Source organism: Nesoenas mayeri (genome assembly GCF_963082525.1).
Source record: "Nesoenas mayeri genome assembly, chromosome: 13".
NCBI lineage: Eukaryota > Metazoa > Chordata > Aves > Columbiformes > Columbidae > Nesoenas > Nesoenas mayeri.
Window position 1 is genome coordinate 4,756,515 of NC_137550.1, and position 22,336 is coordinate 4,778,850.

Genomic DNA, 22,336 nt, shown 5'->3' on the forward strand with positions numbered 1-22,336 from the left:
TTATGTTTAACTAGAAATTAATAGGTGCATTGTAAGTAAGAAACTAATCAATTGCTTATGTGAGCACTAATTGCGCTTGTGCGAAGAGCTGCCAAGGTGGAGAGGTCAATCAGGGGACAAATAAAAAGACCACCAGAAACCCCCGCAAAGAGACTGTGGCACCGGGAAAAGGTCCCTTCCAATCCCTGCCATTCTGTGAGTTTGTGACACTAGATGGCAGCAAAGGCCGTGAAATAACTAGCTCCCGCTGCTCTCACGTCATCATTTCCTAGTACAGGTGTATTGTATGTTAAAAATTCCCCCAAATTTTAATTAATATGCAATAATTGTGTGGATCTAAGCAATGCAAGAGCATCCAGTCGCTGGAGCACTTATGGAGAATGATTCCCAGAGCTCCCCAGTGTTGTCGATAAAGAATGCTGCTTGACAGTATAATTGACTCTGCTGTGAAGTTTATTTCTCCGTTTCAAAGGAGTCCCCTGAACTGCAGGTTTTTTTCCAGTTGAAACCCTATTTACATACTTTTTAAAAATTATTATTTTGCACTTTGCTTGACTTCAGTTATCTGAGGAATCGCTCAGTGCAGTAGCTGGTCCATGAGTTGTTTAGTGTAATACGTTGATTTGGGCTATTTCTATCACTTTTATGTATATATATATGCATATAATAAATGAGAAGAGAATGGTGATTGGATGGGACATAATATTTGGAAAGGGCTCACTCCCTCCCCCCCCCCCCCCCCCCGCTTAATTTGCACTTTCAGAGAGCGTATGGCATATCAGTATCTTTAAAAGATATATCCATCATTGTACACACAGTTTAGCAGATTCATGATGTAAAATGTGACTAAACAGCTCACAGCAAAGCTGACTCAGTTTTACAGACTGTGATACAAACACATGCAGATACACAGGAAAGTGGATGTTGCCAGCAAAAGCTGGAAGAAACATCTTCTACTACCATCACCTTCAGGATGTCCGCTCTTGAAGTCCTGCTTTTCGCTCCTGTGTCTGCTATTGTGGAGTGTTTCATAGTCCTTGAGCTCTGTACTGCCAGGAGTATGGTGGGATTTCACACAGGTGTAGGTGTGCAAGACAAATATGCATTTGCTTTCAGCTGTTATTCTGTACCTCTATACATTAAAAAGATTACAACACAACTGAAATACAGCGTGTTCTGGTGGTTTTGAATCATTTTGAGTCAATCTGTCAATGTCAAAAGGATGTGTTTTAGATGAGTAAGGTGGTTCAGTTCTTTTTCAGTAGGAAGAAATAGTCGGTATATGGGTTAAAAAATTATGCATTCTTTTTACTTCAGGTGTTCTTAGAAATTTTTTTTTCAGATGAACAGGGAGAAAATCATCAGTTGATTAAGATCATGACAACCAGAATGCATTGAGGAAAAAAAAAAAGGTTATTTCAAATGAGAAAATAAGTTATATGGAATTATCTCTGATTCTCTTAGACTATACAGCAATGGGTCAGGAATTTTTTGGGGGAGGGAGGAGATTTCCTACAGATTTTATTTATTTATTTTCTTATTACCACTGTTCTTTACCTGGTAGCTACCAGTTACTAGTAATGAGATATGACAAACCTGATAGTGATGTATCCCAGCTGCAGTTACAATTTTTCTAATAGGATTTTGGTTTGTGATTTGAGGAATATTTTCATGCTACTTTAGCCTTTAAATTGCTGAAAAAAGTTACTGCTTTAAGGATAGCTTTCCATTTATATAGACTAGAGTCTATATAATGAATTTTGTTATCAATCATATAGGTAGCTAAAAAACATTAGTGCTGTTTATCTTCTAGATAACATGGTGTCAAATACTATGAGTGATTTATAATTGTTCTTCATAAGATATGATTTATATTTAGGTTGTCTTGGAAAATGCTTCATTGTTGATGCCCTTTTGAGAGAAAAGAGTGCAATATATGTAAGCAAATTTGTACAAATGCAAGTCTTGATCATTGTGTAATCTTTTAGATTTACCTCTGATTAACATTAAATGTTGGATCAGATTGTCATGAGTAGTGGGGATGAAGGAGGCTTCCATCTTTTGTTGAGATAAAGGCTGCTCATAGCATCGTTTCTCTAGCTAATAATGCAGTAGTAATGAGTTTGCGAATCCACCTGTTCACAGGGTAAAACACGTCTTAAAATAGCAAAACAATAACAGCACCGCTGCTGTGACACTGTTTTCTTCCTCTCAGCTGCTGGGTGGGCTCAGAGGATCTAAATGTGAAAAGTTACGCAAAATTCTACTCAGCTCTGTTGGCTGGTTTGTTTTTTTCTGAGTATCATAGCAGTGCTTGACCTGGTAATGCACAGTCTGGGTCTTCATTTTCTCTCTCCACATCTCCAGTGGTGTCTTGCCATTGCTTGTCTGCCTGTACACCATAGATCAAGATTTCAGGTTCCTCTCTGTAAATCACAGACGTCAGCGGCTTTGCACCAGAATCTGGGTCAGCCTGTGGCTCGCTGTGTGGATGATGAGTACAGCATTCAGTCAGAGTCCCATACAGGAGAGGAACAGCAAAGAATGACAGGTTTGAGTGCCAACCATGGTGCCTTTTGCTGTCTAATTACAGCTGCTGATGAGGAGGTTATTTTTAGACAGTTGTATGCCTGCGAAGTACTGTAAGCGCTCAACTTCTGCAGCGTAATTTACAGCTCAGTTCACACAGTAAAAGGGATGGAGGAGAGCTGACAGGAGCACAAAACAAATCCTTTTGTAGACCAAAGTAAGGAATAATCCCAATGCAAAACTCACAAAAAGGTTTTCTTAGGGGGTTTGAATCTCAAATGGATTTCATGATTTTTAGCCTTTGCCAGCAACGCTGAGATGACACCTAGTGGAATTCAGATACAACCACACTTAAATGATGTGACAGAAATCCTAATAATATAAGCCATACTATTTTATTGGCTAATTGGAAAATGGGCACAAAATCTCAGTAATTTGACCAGGTAAACCTTCATTTCTCAAATAATTTCAGAATTTTGAAGGTACAAGATCTAGCCACCTACAAAGTACATCATATGAAACTTGAATTTCTGATGTAATTAGAAATACAGCCCACTAACAGTATGACAGTGTATAATTGCATTAAATAAATATTTGATTGTATCACCTTGTGAGATTCTCTCTTGCCCTTTCCTCAAGTATTTGGGTTTGTGATCACCCTTTTGATATTTTTTTTCCTCTCATTCCTTAGATGTGTTGGTCAGTTTGAAAATACTTTCTCTTTACGATATCTGGTGGGGTTTTTTTTTGCTAGAGCTGGAAGAACCTATTAGAATGTTCTTAATACTGTATTTACTTCGGTGTATGGCATGTTATGGACAGCTTCACCCCTTAAAAAAGAAAGGGAGTGGAGTCGAATTAGGACAGGTCTCCAAGTTCTGCGCTGACGTGAAAGTCCAGGAATAAGAATCTTTAAGGAATTCCAGGAGAAAACCCATATAACTCTGTATTTAACCACAAATTATAATTATGAAGTGCAAAATGCGATGTACTCGCATAATTTCGGTATCTGGACAGAGGTGCTTGGTGCTATTTTTGACGCTCTATGGCAGCGCGGGGCCGGGCGGTTCCCGCGCTGGGACAGCGGCCACCCCTACGGCGACAGCCGGTGCCCCTCGACGGGGACAGCCGCCGGTCCTTGTCTCTTTCCCGGCAGAACCCGTGGGGGCACCTGCCGGCCCTGCCCGAATCCGCCAAACTGTGACCGGGGCGGGGGCGGCAGCGGGGGGGGGGGGTCGGCTCTGCCCCTCCCGCGCACACGCGCGCTCGGCGGCGCGCGGGCAGCGGCCTCGGCGCGGCGGGTGCGCCTGCTCGGCGCGCGCTGACGTGCGGCGGCCGCCGCGAGGCCGGCGGGCGGCGGGGGGAGGGGAGCAGGCCGCGCGCGCTCGCGCCCCGCCGCCCGGCCCAGGCTGTGATTGGTGCAGGCCCGGGCCCGGCGGCCCCGAATGCCAGGCCTGGCGGAGCAGTCCTGCGGGCCGAGCCGCCCCCCGCACCCGGGCCCCGGCGCGGCCGCCCGGCGCGGGGACCCGCACAGGTGAGCCGAGGCGTCGGAGCCGGGCCGGTGGTGGGATGGGGACAATGGAGGCGGCTAGGCCTCACCGCAGGCCGCGCCCGAGGCCTGCCAGCGGCGCCGCGGCCACCGGCGGGCCCGGCCGGGGCTGCCGCTCAGCGGGTCGGCGGGACTCGGCCGCCAACGGCTGCCGTCGCGCCGGGCGGGCGCGGGCGGGCGGCGCCGGCGGGCCCTGCGGCTGAGGGGCCTTTTTGGGCGGCCAGAAAATGGCGGAAAACAAGATGTCGGCCGGCGGGGCGGGGAAGGCTGCGGCTCCGCGGGCCGCCGCGCCGCTGGGACAGGGGTTATCCCCGCCTCCCCGGCCGCCGCGGGACACTCGGGCCGCGGGGCAGGAGCCTGGCGCCGGCCTGAGACGCGCAGGCGGGGCCGCTGCCCCGAGGGGCGGCCGCGGGGTGCGGCGGTCCGGCTCCTGCGCCCCCGCTGCGGGCGGCATCTCCTGGCCGCTCTGCGGGCCCTTTGTCTCCGCGCCCCCGCCCCTCCTCCGCCTGGCCGCGCCGGGCGTCGCCCGGCCCCGGGGATGGGGCGGCCGGGGCCGCTGCCGGCCGCTTTCCGGCTGAGTCAAGCGGGCGGGGGAGGCTCCGCGCGGGGCTGCCCGGCCGGCTTTGCGGGCCCGCCCGCCCCGCCACGCTCCCGCTCCCGGCGGCGCGCCCGCTCCGCGAGCACGCGCGGGGGGCCGGTTGCGCCGCGCAGCCCCGAGCCCGGGGCCTTTCCGCGGGTGTCGCCCCGTCCCCGGCCGCGGCTTTTCCGACGGGACGTTTTGTTGCCGCTGGGGCTGTCAGATCTAGATGTGAATTTGTCCATTTTATTGATTTATTTAAAAGCTTTAAGCGCGTTCCGGGCTGCAAGAAAAACGTCATCCATTGGTTTTGTGTCTGTTATTTTAAACGGATTTAGCGTGCGGATGGTTTTATAGGTGACCACAGCAGAACACTTCTTTAAGGTGGATATTTGACGTTTTAGTACCCAGTCTTCTTCGGCAAAGGGCTTGTGCCGTTCTGCACATCAGTTTATGAAGTGGCCCCTTCTGCTTAAAATCTCTGCCCAAGTAGGGTTTTCTTATTGAATTTCTATTGGTTCCTGCATTAAAAATCACGAGGGGAAAAAAAAAAACAAACAAAAAACCCCAAAAAAACAACTGAAGTATCTGAAGTGGAGGATAATTCTCTTGTATTTTTATTGAACTTGAATGTTAAGAGATAAGATAATTAGAAAACATCTAGTTTGGATTTTTCGATTACATATAAGCTGATTTGTTGTGTCACATTACTCTATATCTGAGTTTGGTCCTTTTGGTTTAACTGAAGTGTCATATGCAGCTTACCAATATTTGAAAAACCTGACAAAGCGTGATGTTGTGTCTTGTTTTACTTTATGTAAACAAGACTTAAATATTATTTAAAAGAAATTCACTATTTTAAAGGGGTGCTTAAGGATGTGTAAACTCAGGGGATGCTTTGCATTTGAAAGACCACACTGATTAAGATATAACAAAGTGTATTAAAGACATGGTCTTTATGTAGATTTAGTAGGTTGTAATTGGCATTTTGTATAAATATTTTTTTTCTGTGTTATCAAAGTTTTAAATATAACAACAATGGCCAGAAGCCAGCATGTCGAATGAGAGCTTCATTGTACCTCTGGGTACAAAAACGAAACCCTTTTTTTCCTGGAAAGGGTAGAAGTGCCGAGACATTCATATTTTGCCCCCCTCTTCAAAATACTTCGCTGAAGATCTCTCAATTTAAGATGTCTTCTGAAAGCTTTCTCAAATAAAATTAAAATATTAATGCTTTTTTATGATGCAGTTTTTATATGAAGGCTAAGCTAAGAGTAGACCAATTTATATACACAGAACAATGTTTCTAAAGGCCTGGGCCTTAACCAGTTTTTTAATTGAGCATTGTTATTAAAAGTAAGTCGTCTTAGTGGTTGGCAGTTTTGGATTACCTATCTTTGATTTTTAAAAGTACCATTTACAGTACTGTTCCAGCCTGGAGACAGACATATATGCCTTTTTTTTACTCTAAATTTCACTGCTTGGTCTCAGCTGAGCCCTGTCTAAGGAAGAGCTTTGGCATAAAGAACTGAAATAGGTTAAAATCAACATTCTCCTGAAGCTGCTTAGAGTGAGAACTGTATTTTTCAAAAAAACAAAACAATAGCAGATAGACACGTATTTTAAAACTGCTCTGGCATTTTCAGTTTAGGTTTCATGCAGCTGTTCATTTTGAGATTTATTATAATGTATTCCTTTCTGGTGCGGGATAGTATGCTGTAAGTTAAATCAATGAAAATATTAATAGAATATTCACTGATATTATTTTGTTAGCTATTGGAGTATTTTCACAGTATTTTCTTCTGAATATACAGAGAAGGAGGGGAATTGGGAGCTAAAGCTTGCATTGTGCATGCAAATCTAACTGAGGGCTGATTAAATTTTCCATGAGGCCTTTTGTCAGACTTTTTTAATAATACAGAGGAGTTCATCCACAGCCACTGGAAAAGAAAATCAGCTTTGGCACTTCTCTTAAATTCAGTGCACTATGCAGCTGTTTCAAAACCTACCTATAATTAAACATAATGTTCAATTGCATTTGCACATGGAAATTTATTTTGAAATGTCTGATAGCTAGAAAATTGTGAAAGAATCCAAAAAATCAATACTCCCAATCATGTCCAACATGTATTTCTTGCTTCTACAAGCAGCTACAGGTTGTTTAAGGCAAAGTTTCTGCTTCGAGATAGTAAGTTACCTGTAAGTAGAGTGAGGAAGTTGAAGATTTAGGCATTTCTTGTGCTTATTGCTCCTAGAAATCAAGTAATGCCGAAGTCTGTTCCTCTGTTCTAGGCAAGGCAGTAACCAAAGATTTCCATTAAAAACACATGACCAAGATCTGTTTCGTTGTTTGGTTTCACTCAGGTAATTCTTTTGACTACTGTAGGTCTGCTTATGGATGGAAACATTGTTAGGAGTTGGCTTCACAAAAGCATAAAATAATAAAGTGAATAATATGATGTACTGCTTGCTTTTTTCTTGAAGTTTCAGATAAATCTCTGTTTATCAGTGTGATGTATTCATCTGGTACAGCAAATCAACACAATAACACTATTCAATATAAATTCTGATTTTGCTTTTATTGCAGTTATTTGTGAATGAACTTAGCTGAATATGGATCCAGGTGGTGGAAGTCTTGGATTGCAAACACAAGAATCCAAAATGCCTCACACTATGATTATGCAGGATTTTGGTAAACATTTTCATTATTAAACATTAATAAATATAAACAAATTTAAGGTGGTGTATAATATGTCTTTGTATACTTTGGTTGCTGATCTTGAAATAGTCGCTTATTCCAAAATAGTGAAATCATTCTAAAAAAAAAAAAAGTAGTTAAGTCTGTGGCCCAAAGTGCTCCAGATGAGACAGAAAATGTTGTCCGGAGTTGAGTGATTTTGTGGTGCATTTGCTTCTGCTTGAAGTCACATGGACTAGTTGTTCCATCTCCAGCATACAGGAGATGGAAATACCATCCAGGACAGGATGTAAACAGCACCTCAGCTTCTGTGTGATTGCCTGGGGTCACTGTCTCCAGTTTTCCTGTAGGGTATTTCAGTACATGTGGGAACAATAGATGACTCATTACATAGACAACAGTTTACAGATTTAGCTAAATATGTGTGTTCGCGTGTGCTTAGAAGTCTCTCAGGAACATCAGTCTGTACTGATGTAAGAATATGTTCTAAATTGATTTTTTTTTTTTAATTAATACTGTTCCTTTTGGTGACAATAATAAATAACCTCAGCAATTTTGAAGGTTTAGAGAAAGGACAGCAAGAAATCTTGACTTTTTTCTTTTTGTGTCTCCATTTCTGCATTATGTCAGGAGATGACCTTCTCAAGTATTGAGAAAGGCCATGTCTTTGTTCTAGCATGAATTAATATCCCTTGGAGTGTACCAAAATAATTGCATTTGCAGTACAGTGCTGAATAACTTTTTTTTTTGTTCTGATGAGAACCCTGAGTCTTCTGTTCATTGAGATTAAAACTGCTGTTTATGTGTGTGTTAAAATAATTCACTGTGCGTTCTTTTTAATGTTTAGAAAAATAGTGTGCAAATGTGACTGGCCAGTCAAGTCTGTTAATGAAAAACAGGTTTCTGCTTCTAGCAATTCCTTGCAATGTGGCAAGTTGTTGGAAATTGTACTATAAATATTGCATACAACTGTTTTTACATTTTAATCAAGGTCCATGCAGTCTAAAGGATGAGAGTTCTTTTATTGTAACAGTGATTAATGTATTGTTACCACACAGTATCATGCTGGAATTCTGTGAAGGTGCAAATTGCTGATGTAATCAAATGTTTTCTAGCTGCAACTAAAAGATGAAATTGCAAATTGGCCTTGAGTTTTTAACATACCAGCATTGTAAAACCTAAATTTGGGGCAAACTCCAGATTATGACTTAAAGAAGTGGCATTTTTTTTTTTTCTCAGTTTAAGGAATGCAGGCTGCTTTGAGTAGTCTTTATTGGGTGAAATGCAAAATGTGGATTGTTGAGAAGTAACAGATTTGTACATACTTATCTATACAATTATTCCATTCCTTAGATAAACTAATTGCCAATGCAATAATTTTAACCTTTTTCTCCTCATTCATAATTGTTTCACAGTGGCTGGAATGGCTGGTACTGCTCATATTGATGGAGACCACATTGTTGTCTCAGTCCCTGAAGCTGTCCTAGTGTCTGATGTTGTTACCGATGATGGAATAACTCTCGATCACGGCTTGGCAGCTGAAGTTGTGCAAGGACCAGACATCATCACTGAAACTGATGTTGTAACAGAAGGTGTAATTGTTCCTGACTCCGTTTTGGAAGCTGATGTTGCTATTGAAGAAGCTTTAGATACCAGTGATCATGTTTTGACTTCTGATCTAATAACAGAAACAGTTCAGGTTCCTGATCAGGTGTTTGTGGCTGACCTGGTTACGGGTCCTGATGGACATTTGGAGCACGTGGTGCAAGACTCTGTGTCAGGAGTAAACTCGCCTACAATGGTTTCAGAAGAAGTTCTTGTGACGAACTCTGATTCTGAAGCAGTCATCCAAGCAGCTGGTACTGTTCCCGGCTCCACGGTGACTATAAAAACAGAAGACGATGATGATGGCAAAAGCACATCTGAAGACTACTTAATGATATCTTGTAAGTGAAACAAAGGTAGATATGAACAGGAGATTACCTGAAGTAGAAGTGGTCTAGTGGGCAGAAGTTACTCTAGCTGGACTTCTGCTGCTTTCTGCACTGGAACTCTCAGTAGTATCTGTTGCCCTGTTAATTCTCGGTGTTGGGATTTGGGTTTTCTTGATGAGAAGTCTGTTATCGCTAATACAGCAAGAAAGAGAACGACATTCATGCTGTTCAGTGAATGATTATGTATTTTTGTGTTTCTGAAATTAGATATTCCTGAAAATTAAGAAATACATGTTGGAAAGTTAAACATTCCACGTATTTTGAGTATAGTACTTTTTTAAAAATATGCAGGTATGTTACCATGCTCTGTAGATTTGTGTGAAAATAACAGGTTTACTCAGAAGAATCCAACAAAGAAATAGGCTTTTAAGATATCTGACTCCTGAAGTTTTCTCTTCTGTATCCAGAAAATATTGTTTGTTTAGTTTTGCTAAAAATTATAATAGGCATTTTTTTGTATGTTGTGTTGTTATGGACTGAACTTGACATTAAGGGCTTGGTTGTCCCTCTTAACACTGGCAGTGGCTGCCCATTTCAGTTTCCACACATTCAACTCTATGGAAACTCTATAGTCCTATACTGCTCGTTGAGTGAGAGCTGCTGATAGGGCTTTAGGCAGACTGTGTTTCTTTGGTGGTTAAATTATACTCAAGATACCAGTTGTTACTGTTACGCAAATTGGATAAAATGTATGAGAGTTCATTTGAGATTTTTGACTTCTCCAAATTAATTATTGAAATGTGAGTAGGTCAAAGCAGATTTTACTTAGTCAGAAGCAGTATGTTAAAGAAAATGGCAATACCAAGTGTGTCAAAGTATCAATCTGTTCACAGCAAGCTGCATTTATTAAAAGTTTCAAAGTAGAGGACATGTCTGATTAGAGATTATAATGATTTCAATATTTTGTAGCATTTATATCCCTTATGCAAAATATCTTTTTGGTATTCAATATCCAGGCTTTTTCATCATTCTATCATTACTGCAATGCCATGTGTTACTAATAGAAGTCAAAGGTTTTTTTGAAAGAGAACCAAAAAAACCTCAGTCCAAAACCAAATTAGACCTACAACATAGAAATTCCTGTGTGTTTGTAAATGAAGGAACACCGTTCTTACAGTCAGTTGTTTCACTGAAAAAATTCCTCCTTTCTGACAGAGTACTTACGATGAGTTGTATTCTGTAACTGCGGTATTTCCAACTGCACCTTTGTAATTGTAAGTAAGTCATCTTTGGAATTCCTTCTCCAGTAGATATGTGTGGTTGCGAACGATGAGTGCGGCTCTTAGGCCAGACAGCTGTGGCTGATCCGTTTATAGTTTGGGTAGGTGCTCTCAAGCCTACCAATGGCTTCTGCAGTGTTTCAAAGCCAGTTTGAGACCTGATTCTCAGCAAATTAGATTTTTATATCTGTATAATCATGATGTACAGAGTAACCACAGTTGGAAGCTGCACTGTTAATCTAGAATTTTAGGTAATCATTTTAGACAAACTAAGTCTCTTGCCTCCTCTAAGTTTTGAGGCTGTTATGCCAGCTTGAACCAACAAAGTATCTGCTATTCATTTTTATCAGAAAAAATGATTCAGTCTTATGAATTTTGTTTCTTTGTGGGGTTTGTTTAGTGATTTTAAATTAGCCTTAAATTTGTATGTTTATGAAGATAATCTGTTGCATAGAATAGATAAATGCCTCAGTTTATCAAGGAGTTTAAAACCCATTCTATTTACATATATTTTTTAATTAAATGTTCAGTAAATATTTTTAATTTTATGGTATTTATTTTGGGGTTCATGTATAGGACTGTTTAATTTTTTTATAATGTAATGATAGTTTTGAAGAATCTCAACATATTTAGCATCTAAAAAGAGGGGAGATAAAGTGACAGATAATGCCTGTTGGGAAAACACGTGGAACACATTTCGGGAACTTCTAAAATACTACATTTTTAGGGTGTGAAGTTGAGCTGAGTGTGGAATTTTAACTTATCTTACTCTTTTGTTGGGACTTATGGTTTAAATATACTGAAAGGTGATTTTTCACCACTTTGAGCTGAAATTCTTGTGTAGATATTTTATATGCTTTTGGCAATTATATTTTTGTGTAAACACTATATGGAAAATAATATTTGTCTTGATAGTTGTATAAACTAGCTGTGTATGATTTTGTAATTGGAGATTTTCGCTAGAAGATTATTGCCACTCCACTATCTCAGTGCAGACGAGTTCAGCTTTTTAAAATCAGCCTTACAAGTATAAGACTTAGAAGTCTTTTTTTGGTACGTTCACAACACACGCCAGAAGGCCTGATTAAAAGGGACCTGTTAAAAAGGAAATTAATATAAAACAAATGTATATGGTGTGACGCTGAACCCAGCCCATCTCCTAGCGAGGTGGGCAGATGATGAGCAGTACATCCCGTGTTGCCAGGGAGGAGTTGGCACCCGTGTTACTGAACACCTGCCCTTTTTTGTTTTTCAGGTTTGCGATATTCAGAGCCCCGGCGGATTGCCAGCCCCCGATCCCTGCGCTGGCCCTGCATGCACTATGCTGGTGACCCCACACCCACAGCGAACAGCTGGAGCTGGCCTAGGGTAAGGTACCGTGCCCCCGCCGCCGCCTTTGTAGTGTCTTACAGTAGTCTTTGCTCAACGTTTGAATAGTAATACTCCTATACTGTAACCTACGGGATATAAAATAAGTATATCGGACATTAGAAAAAGATGAGAAACTGTAAAACCACGGGACTTCTCTTGCCCTGGTGTTATCCCTGTGGGCTCCTCTGGTGGGCGTGATATCACCAGCATAGCGCGGGCTGAGGCATCACATGAATTGGGAGCTGGCAATCCACGGTGAATCTGGACATCACACACCTGAAAACAGCCAAGCGAGGTAAGTTTCAAGTTGGAAGTGTGCTGAGTTTTCCTTTAAACCTTGTTTATTCAGGAGGATTCAGCATATATTTATAAAAGTTCTCTGTTGTGTTTTTTCAGTTAATTGTAAGTGATGAGATAATAATATGTGATGTTTCTGGTAGATGAGTCAGATCTGGAAGACACTTTCACATTCCGTAGACATAAAGTAAGCATTCTTGTTCCTGGGAACTATTACTGGGCAAATTCATCAGATAATTTAGCACTGGTGTGTTAGCGGTCTGTGATTGAAGTCATCATACTTAGGGAACAGAATATTTTCACAATCTATTTTTTAAAAAAAGGCTGAATGCTTTGGAACTCCACAAAGATTACATGTCCTGCTGTGTTGATTGTTTTCCCCTTATCTAAACATATTTAAAAAATTGATTGGCACCATGAAATTTACTTCATATAAGACAGCAATTTAAGCAATAGCAGTTGCTGATTCAGTGTCTTGTGTTGCTGAGGTATTTGAAACAAAAGGCAACATCTTACAAATGGCAATCTGTATCACTGTCATTTTCCCAATCCGGTTTATATTTTTCAAATTTTGTTACATTTTGCTTTTCGTTTTTTAGAAAAGTGATTTCAAAGGCTCTGGATACACAGGTGTCCTGATACATTTCCATTACTTTTGTTTAAATTGTACAGACTGAAGATCTTTGAAAAAACACAGGATGGTTAATGGTGTGGGAGTAACCACTAGTTTTAAAAATAATGAGTTTGCCCCTCTAAGCCTGGCCTCCCTTTCTTTTTTTTTAAAGGATATTAAAGATTTGGGGGCTTTACTTGAAATGGTAAAATGCAGCATGTGAGCATACGTGCTGTATTCATGTATTTTACTTAATAATTTTGGCTGAAAATATTCTTATAAAAAGTGAAAAATGTATCTTTCTTTTAGTTCATGTAATCTTTGTTATATTGCAATTGATGTCCTGGTAAGGCAATTAATCTAAAATTGTGTGTTTATTCTTATTTCACTAGATATATAGTTGTTTACAGTCATTGTCACCCAATACTAGTTAAATAATTGGAAATTTGTGCCGTAAAAAAAACTTATCACATGTATGTGATTACTCCACTGTTTAGTCGGAAGTTGCTATTGTTAAATAACCTTCTAGTATGGAAATAATCACTATGTTAATTTGATACTGGACTATGTTTATAAAATTTATGAGTTTAGAAACAGTTGATGATACTTGAGTTGCAGATTTGAAAATAACTTTAGTACCACCTACCACTTCTAAAATTACAGTAACAGGTTACAGTTAATGATTTCTTCCACCCAGCCTTTAAATATTATTTCTGGGTTTTGGCAGCATGTCTAATCATAAAACTGTACATGTAATCACTCCTGCCTTGTACTATTAGTTACTTCCTTCAGAGACTCACACATGCAGTTGAAATGTTCATTGTGCAAAAATTAAATGTATGCGTATCGTTTTGAAAAGTATGGATAAGAAACTTTTATAAGTGTTAAAAGCCACACAGAAAAGAAAATGGTCTTCAAAAAATGAAGACATACTGAATGTATGGGAATACTTTTACCAAGATAGGTATCTTGTAGTGTCTTCCCTTCTCCTGTTAATGCATAATCCTCTCTTCTAATAACATATTTCTGGTAGCATGAAAAATTTGAGCTAGCAGATGCAACAACACTCCCATACTGGATATAAGGATGTACTGATAACCTGATGCTGGAAACTGGGGTGTCCAAGGAATAGGGCAGCTCCTCTGCCAGGGCTTCCTGGTCTGTGCTGCTGTAGTTTTGTCCTCAATTACTTCTGTACTTTTCTGATGCAGTCTAAGATTTGTGAAACAGAGGTCAGGTTCCTCAGGGTGGGGATGGAAAGTGGCGTTACTTGGACAGGCATTTCCGTGGAATCCTGTCCTAGTATGCACATAATTCATTAGGTATGCAGTAAATTGCACCTTCCGTGGATTGTATTAAATGCAGATTTTGCTACACTTTGTGGCATTGCTCTATTCAGAGGACGGTGGTGGGTGTTCAGCACTGCCCAGGCCTGTGGTGGCTGTTGCACAGGAGCTCATTTTATCCACTGAGAAGTGTCTGGCAGTGCGTATGTCACGGAAGTCCAGTGGCCTCCCTATTGGCAATTTGGGTGTATATATAGACATCTATGTGAATACCCTTTTTACCACAATAGTGTTACTTCTACACTTTTTTAATAGTTTGAATGTCATTTTTGTGGTATAAATAAAAGGAGCATTTTGAATATATAGACCAGATGATCAGAGTGACTGGGTTGTATACATGAAGAATGAGAAGTCGTTTTCACATAGTAGTAGTTGGACTTTTCACTGTATCATTTGATGAGCTGTATATTCCACAGTAATCTTCATTGATTCATATGTTTTAAAGTGATAAAGTGGATAAAAGAATAATTTCTTCTAGGGGGAAGATGTAGTAAAATTTTTGATGCAAACTTCTTTCACTGGGAATGTTCTCTGAGTCATCACTCTTCAGAAGAGTTTCAGCTACTACATTTTAGTCAACAGTATCTTAGAGTAGTGAAACTTTTTGGGACTATTAGACTTTAACAGGCAATTCTGGGTTAATTTTAAACATTTTTTGGTTGAAAGTTTCATTTCACTTATTGATACAGTTTTGCTTTCTAAGTGTAATAGTTTCAGACGTAACCAGTTGCCGCATTCTCTTTGATAAGCTCCCTCTTGTGTTCTCCATTCTCTAATTCTTGCTGCGTTTCCTGAGTTGCAGTAAAGCGACTGCTGAACTTCTGGAATCTCTGTTAAGTATCTTGAGATGAACTGTGTTGTAAAGGCTATTTATGAATATAAACCTTTACTGTGCATGGGGATAATGGTGCAGAAAATCATGCTACTGATTACTTCGACTATTAAAAAAGTTGTTTGAACCTCATCTTTATTCTCCTATCTTTACAGTGGATGATGTTGGAGAAAAATTGGACCATATAGGAAGCACTCCCTTGAAAATTAGTACTGAGGTGACAAACGATGATGTTGCTAAAGATGACGGGTTTGGTTCAGAAGTTATCAAAGTGTACATATTTAAAGCTGAGGCTGAAGATGATGTCGAAATAGGTACTTTTAAAATTCTGTGAATTCTTTCAATAGTCTGAAGCATTTCAGGGTCTTTTGTTTATTCTTAATTTCATGTAATCCACTGACTGCAACATTTTGTAGTATGTGACAGTTACAGAAGCTGCCCGTACGTGGTAAATACTGGCTGTGTATTAGTCTCAAGTTCTCTTTTGAATAGCAGTATTTATTTTCTAGCAACCAAAGCCCAAATGTATAAGTGCTGGGGTGTCTGCAGCTGTTTTTCAGCTGTTCCTTTCGCTGACATCTTTTGTAGTGTGATACAGTGTAGATTTTGGAGCCTGTTACTCAAGTCCTTCACTCGGTTGCCAAAATATCAAACTTGCATAATTTTATGACAGTCATGGATGTCAAAACGTTTAGTTGGAGTTTTATGAAATAGCTTTGTTGTAAATAAGAAAAAAATACTTAAATCTGCAATTACTCTTACCAGTGGCTTTTTTTACGCTCACTTAATGTGTTTAACTTCTCTTCATTCAAGGTGGGACAGAAATTGTCACAGAGAGTGATTTTCACAACGGGCATCCTGTAGCTGGAGTCATTGAACAAGGAGGTGTTGGTAGAATGCAGCGAGAAAAAATGGTTTACATGGCTGTTAAGGACTCTTCTCAGGAAGATGAAGATATTAGTAAGCATAATAAGAAACATTTTTGGTTCTCACACAGTTTTGTACAACAATATAAACATCATATTCAAGGACGACTTTAATTTTTCTGAAGGATTCTTCAGCCTGAAGTAGTAGAAAACTAAGCTCATCTTCCCTAAAAATAAAGAGCAGGCTATAATTATTTTAAAGTGATGTGGATAAATGCACTTTGTGCATACCGTATGCAATAATTTCATTATTTATATTAAACTTAACATGTCCATGGATGAAGTTAATGAGGTTAGTCAAGTTTCTCATTTTTCTGTTTTCCTACTGTGAAGTGCCTTGTTTAATCAGCTTTCTGGCAAAGTGGCAAATAATGTTGTCAGTTGTTAATTTATAAGTTTGTATATTTGAATTCATGTTGGGTTTTTTATTTGTTTATATTTATCAATATGTGTTTTCTCTGTTTAAGGAATTTCTGAATAAGCAATGATCCCCTAAGGGGGTGGTTCTAAATGCCAAAGGAAAAAAAGTAATTTGTAATGGATATCAGTCAGTGTGAGAGCAGATTAAATGAAGGAAAAATTAGGATGAGCAGATTAAAATTAAAGATGTATTATTCTCCTTTAATCCAGGCTGTGCTGAAATAGCAGATGAAGTTTATATGGAAGTTATTGTAGGTGAAGAAGAAGCTACATCACTTCCAGACACGCAGCTTGAAGACTCTGGCGTGAACAAAACTTTTGTCCCTGTTGCTTGGGCTGCTGCCTACGGTAGGAATCTGTATCCCTGGTCTCTGAAAATCCCTTCCATTATTTTCTCCCTAATCTGTCTTCCAGAATCCCTGTGCAAACATGATAATCTCTCACCTTTCCCTGGGGCTCTGGAAGCAGCTCCTGTGATCTCTTAGCATTGTCAGTTAGTGGAGTTGATGAAGCGATGTGAAAAGTGATTTTGACATAATTCATGACCTTTTACATATAAGGTCCATAGGTTTTTTGGAGTTCAAGATGAAGAAAACAATTCCATGTTTACGTTGGTGTTTTTTTTTCCAATACTGGCCTGTCAAACAGAGATTAGTAGTTGATTGTCTTGCATGTAATGAACAGATTGCTCTGTGTTGGGTTTGATGAAGTAGAAAGGAAAGCTGTTAAAAGAATTCTTACTCTGCTCTTGATTCTGGCTCAGATTTACAGAATGTGTGGGGTTTAATAGTTGTTTAAATTGGCTGTTGAAGATTTTACAAAAAACAAGCATGGCCTTAAGTATTTTACATTAGCTAGGAGGAAGGGGAAGAAACTTTACACATTTATTCCTACTATTCCCTTTTTAAACACGTTCCTAATAATTTCAGTTTATATACCTTTTTTAAACCTGCTAGTCCTTCAGATTAGAAACAAAAAGAAAGGCAATCTGTTCTCTGCAGCCATGCTTCAAATAGTAGAAGTGTCTTATCAGGATACGTTGCAAATTCTGAATATTCTTTTATTTCATATTTATTATTTTCTCAGATTTTGACTTGTTAATTGTATATTAAGAGGGTATCAGGTCATCCATAGTTTACATTAGTCAGTTAAAATTCATTGGTGTAATATTTCTGAGCACAGTAGTTGGGCTGATAATTTGGTTTAGAACCACAGAGTCTTCTCCGTCTGCCAGAACTGTGTAGTGCATGGCAGCTGGTAAGGTGTAAGTCATCTTATCTGCCCAGTTCTCCAGAAAGATAAAGGACTTGAATCCCAAGAACAAATGGTGGATTTCAGATAACCTTGTTTCTCCATTGGTATTCAAGGTTACTGATGAGGTTAAAAGTTTGCAGGGACAGGGGTATTAATTCTGAGGAGCAGGGGAGGCAGCATGGTAGGCATGCAGACACAGCTTTAGTGGATATTAACTGCCACAAAGATGTGGTTTTATTTCCTGGGGCTCATAATTGCAAAATACTGAAGTGATTGTGAGCTGCGCGCCTCAGTTTGGATAGAGTTAAGCTGTTAGTTATTAGCTAAGTTAGCTTTCTCTCATTATCAGACTTTAAAAGCCATCACCATAAAAAGAATTTCAATTTATAATGATTAAAATACCATTTTCTGCAGGAGATGAAAGAAGGCTACCCAGAAGATACGAAGATGGTCAAGCGGCAGGTAAGAACACGTGACTGCCCTTGGTACAGCATGAAAACTGACTTTCTGTCTTCAAGAGTATATACATTTATTTGTTAGTTATCCTGATCAGTGAATGCAAAAAATTACCCATAACGTAGAAATTGAAGGAATCCACAATCTTTCTCTTTTGAAATGAAGACAATTCCAGATGTGCTGTAGGCATGCAGAGGGGGTGGGAAAGTTGGGAGGATCTGCCAGTTTTTTAATATAGTTTTGGAGTCAGAAAAGAGAAAATGCGGTTGTTAAGAACTGAAACCAAGTTAAATCGAAGGAAACAACCAGCATAGCCGATAAGAAAATAATGTCTTGAGAAGTATGAGAAATCAAGGAATATATTTGAAAATTAATTAATGTTTAAGCAATTATATTCTAGACTTCTGCCAAAAAAAGAGATAGATAGTGCTTTATATTGGCACTCTTTTTTTAATATGTATATTCCTTGTAGAGGAATGGTCAATATTGTGGTTTTTTGAAGTAGATAGACTGCTGTGCAATTCCACTCATCAGTCCCAAAGAAAAGCGTTGTTTAAGGTTTTTTATGGTGTCTAATTTTTGTTTCTAGGAAATAACTTGGATACACGATTAGAAAACAAAAACGGTAATGCAACACAATACCTGCAGATTTGTGATAGCATTAGCACTAATAGAGTGCTAAAACAAAAAACCAAGAAAAGGAGGAGAGGAGAGGCCAGGCAATGGCAAACAGGTAAACACTGTGCGGTGATGCTTATTGTCATGGAGTGGCACTTACTCCTGTACTATTCCTTTTGTTTTTTTTAAAAGCTGATGCAGAATTGAAAAATCTAAATGGTGATTTGCGTATTTCCTGTGTCCTTCCCCCCTCCAATTCTGTGTATAGAAAATGTCATAATTTTTGCTATTCAAAGTCAGTTTGCTTAGGCCTGATGCAGTTCATTTGGATTTTGCAAGCTATTAAAAAGTAAGCATGGATGTATTCACTGCACAGATGATACTACTGATCTATTTGAGTAGTTTTCTAAAACAAAGCTATGTAAACTATAGGTGCTGTGGATTGGTTGTTTTTAAACTACTGAACCATTCTCTGTCTGCTGCCAGTGTAAGTGCATGAATCTGAACAGCAGTTGGCTGATTTAAAACTTCTTAATGGGTAAATTTGTTTCCTTCATAACTTGTTTTTGTTTGTTTAAAAACAGCTGTTATAATAGGTCCTGACGGACAGCCCTTAACAGTTTACCCTTGTCATATTTGTGGGAAAAAATTTAAATCCAGAGGATTCTTGAAAAGGCACATGAAGAATCATCCAGATCATATGATTAAGAAGAAATACCAGTGCACAGACTGCGACTTTACAACTAACAAAAAAGTAAGTTTCCACAATCACCTGGAAAGCCATAAACTTATAAACAAAGTTGATAAAACCCATGAGTTTACAGAATATACAAGAAGATACAGAGAAGCGAGCCCCCTGAGTTCTAATAAACTCATTCTGAGGGACAAGGAGCCCAAGCTGCACAAGTGCAAATATTGTGACTATGAAACTGCAGAGCAGGGGCTGCTCAACAGACACCTGCTCGCGGTTCACAGCAAGAACTTCCCTCACGTGTGCGTGGAGTGCGGGAAGGGATTCCGGCACCCGTCGGAGCTGAAGAAGCACATGAGGACGCACACGGGGGAGAAGCCGTACCAGTGCCAGCACTGCGCCTTCAGGTGTGCCGATCAGTCCAACCTGAAAACTCACATCAAAACCAAACACGGGACTGATCTGCCCTTTAAATGTGAGCACTGTCCCCAGGCGTTTACAGATGAAAAAGAACTGCAGCAGCACATGGAGTTATTTCAAGGGCATAAGACTCACCAGTGTCCACACTGTGACCATAAGAGCACTAACTCAAGTGACCTGAAGCGACACATTATTTCGGTTCACACAAAGGATTTCCCTCACAAATGCGAGGTATGTGAAAAAGGCTTCCATCGTCCGTCGGAGCTCAAAAAGCATAGTGAGACCCATAAAGGTAAAAAGATACATCAGTGTAGACACTGTGACTTTAAAACATCAGATCCCTTTGTACTTAGTGGGCATATCCTCTCAGTTCACACCAAGGACCTGCCTTTTAAGTGCAAAAGATGTAAAAGAGGATTTAGGCAGCAGAATGAACTTAAGAAGCACATGAAGACCCACAGTGGAAGAAAAGTCTATCAGTGCCAGTATTGTGAATATAGCACGACGGATGCGTCAGGCTTTAAACGACACGTAATATCAATACACACAAAAGACTATCCACATAGGTGTGAGTATTGCAAAAAGGGATTCCGTAGACCTTCTGAAAAAAATCAGCATATAATGAGGCACCACAAAGAGGCCATAATGTAATAAATGATCTCCAGAAGGAAGCAATTTAGAAACTGTGATATGCTAATTGGGGACAAAAAAAAAATATCTCATGAACTGTTTCTCCTGGTTTCAAAGCTTGATATTAAATCATAACTTTACATTCTTTGTATTAAAAGTCTTAAAAGTATTAGGGTTGACAGGGATCTCATAGCCCTATGATTGTTGCTTATCAGAACCTAAAGAGCACTAGAGAATGCGGAAGGATGGATGAATGTCTTAAATTTGCAGAACGATGGATGAATGTCTTCAGATCAATAGTATTACACGTTGTTAAGCTGTAGAAGACAAAAGGAAGCGGATTGTGTTACCCATTGTGTCCGTAACAGCACTTGTCTCCGATATAAAAACAGGTCAGGTATAAGGTGGGATTGTTTGCAAAGGCAACCGAGTCCAGCTGCGTGTGCAGTTTGAGAGCCTTAGTCAGTCACTTGATCATAACGTTTTTAAATTGTGCCTGGAAGTTAAATTCCAGAACTGGTCAGAATTGGGGGGATTGTCTGGGCTTTCGTTGGTTTGGTTTTGCTTTTTTATTTTTTTAACATTTCATTAGGAAACTGTTTTGTTTCCTTTATTAGTTTAGGTCCAACAAGAATTTTTTGTCGTGGTTTTCAAAGCTGCTAACCTATTTTATTGCAGGATCTGATGTTTAAAACACAGCATTACGTTATGATCTCAAAGGTGGTGTTCTGGTGCTAGGATTTAAGATGTGTATGTATATAATTTCCCTTTTTTATCTGAACCTACAGTTGAATGTTGTTCAGTATGGCACATATAACAAAGTGAACTTTGAATTTGACTTCTTTGTTTTTAAGGATAAAATGAATGCAGCTCATAGTGTTGTGACTCAACACTAATTCTTTTTCTCGCTACTTTAAAATCTTCTCTAAAGAGAATATTTAAAACAAAGTTGAAAAAAGTAGGGGTTTTTTAATTAAAATTCAGAGTACTTAGAAGGTCCTTAGGGCAGTGTTCTTAACAGGTATGACTATTATCGTCCTACCACCTAATATGAAATTTTCAATATAGACATACAATTGCACCTTTTAATCAATTCTTTAAAAAAAAAAATCTATACCGTACTATAAATGTGCATTTTCAATCTGTAAGAAAGTATATATGCAGTATTTAACCAGAAAAACATGCTGCCACTAGAGTTTGGAGGTGGATCTTGAGTTTACAGTGTATACATTTAAAATATGCATCCCTTTAAACCAAGCTTTGTGTTAGCATGCTGCAAATCAAATGGCGCTTAATATAACAAGCTGGTCTAGGGCTATTTAATGAAAAACCTGTTCATAAATGTTATGCATATAATGTGTATTTTTTACTTTTTTAGTTGCTTCATGTTTGCACACAGCTGTTCACATGATAAATTGTAACTTCATGCTATATTGTGGCTTTGTGTTTCAGATAATGTCCATGTTTTGTTTTTGCACCAGATGAGAATCAGTTCTTTGAGAATAAATTTTTTTTTATATTTCTAAACTTCAGAAAGTTAAATTTGGGAAATCTCTTAGAAAAATACGTGTTTTATGTGGCTGTAAAAATGATGTACACGCTGTAAAATAAGATTGTCACTGTTATGTGGGATTATTATTTCTAAATGTGTTACTCATCGTAACGGGCATACAATAAAACGCATCTCTTGCACTCCAAATTTTTTGGAGTTTGCTTTTCATTTATGGTGTTTAGGAAGGTCTCATTCTGCATCAATTTGCCTAAGATTTTTCATTGCATTATTCACTAATTAATATGTAATAATATTTCAGGTAAACAGGTTACTTGAGGTGTCTTTATCAGACTGTTGGGGTGAGAGTATTGGGGTTTTATTTGCCTAACCCTTTAAAGTTACA

The 22,336-nt window shown here is 39.3% G+C and overlaps 1 protein-coding gene across 2 annotated transcripts; it reads left to right on the forward strand.

The window, feature by feature from the left end:
- The first annotated feature begins 3,866 nt into the window (after positions 1-3,866).
- Positions 3,867-22,331, forward strand: ZNF711 (zinc finger protein 711). Of its 2 annotated transcripts, none has more exons than XM_080352345.1 (9): positions 3,867-4,063; positions 7,243-7,347; positions 8,769-9,299; positions 15,182-15,340; positions 15,840-15,986; positions 16,583-16,720; positions 18,041-18,088; positions 18,672-18,815; positions 19,285-22,331. In XM_080352345.1, the coding sequence occupies exons 2-9, from the start codon at positions 7,269-7,271 to the stop codon at positions 20,460-20,462; spliced, it is 2,424 nt and encodes an 807-aa protein (XP_080208471.1). In that variant the 5' UTR covers positions 3,867-4,063; positions 7,243-7,268; the 3' UTR covers positions 20,463-22,331. The 2 variants fall into 2 exon arrangements, with proteins under 2 accessions (XP_080208471.1, XP_080208472.1); XM_080352346.1 differs by having other exon boundaries at positions 18,672-18,707.
- Positions 22,332-22,336: the final 5 nt, after the last annotated feature.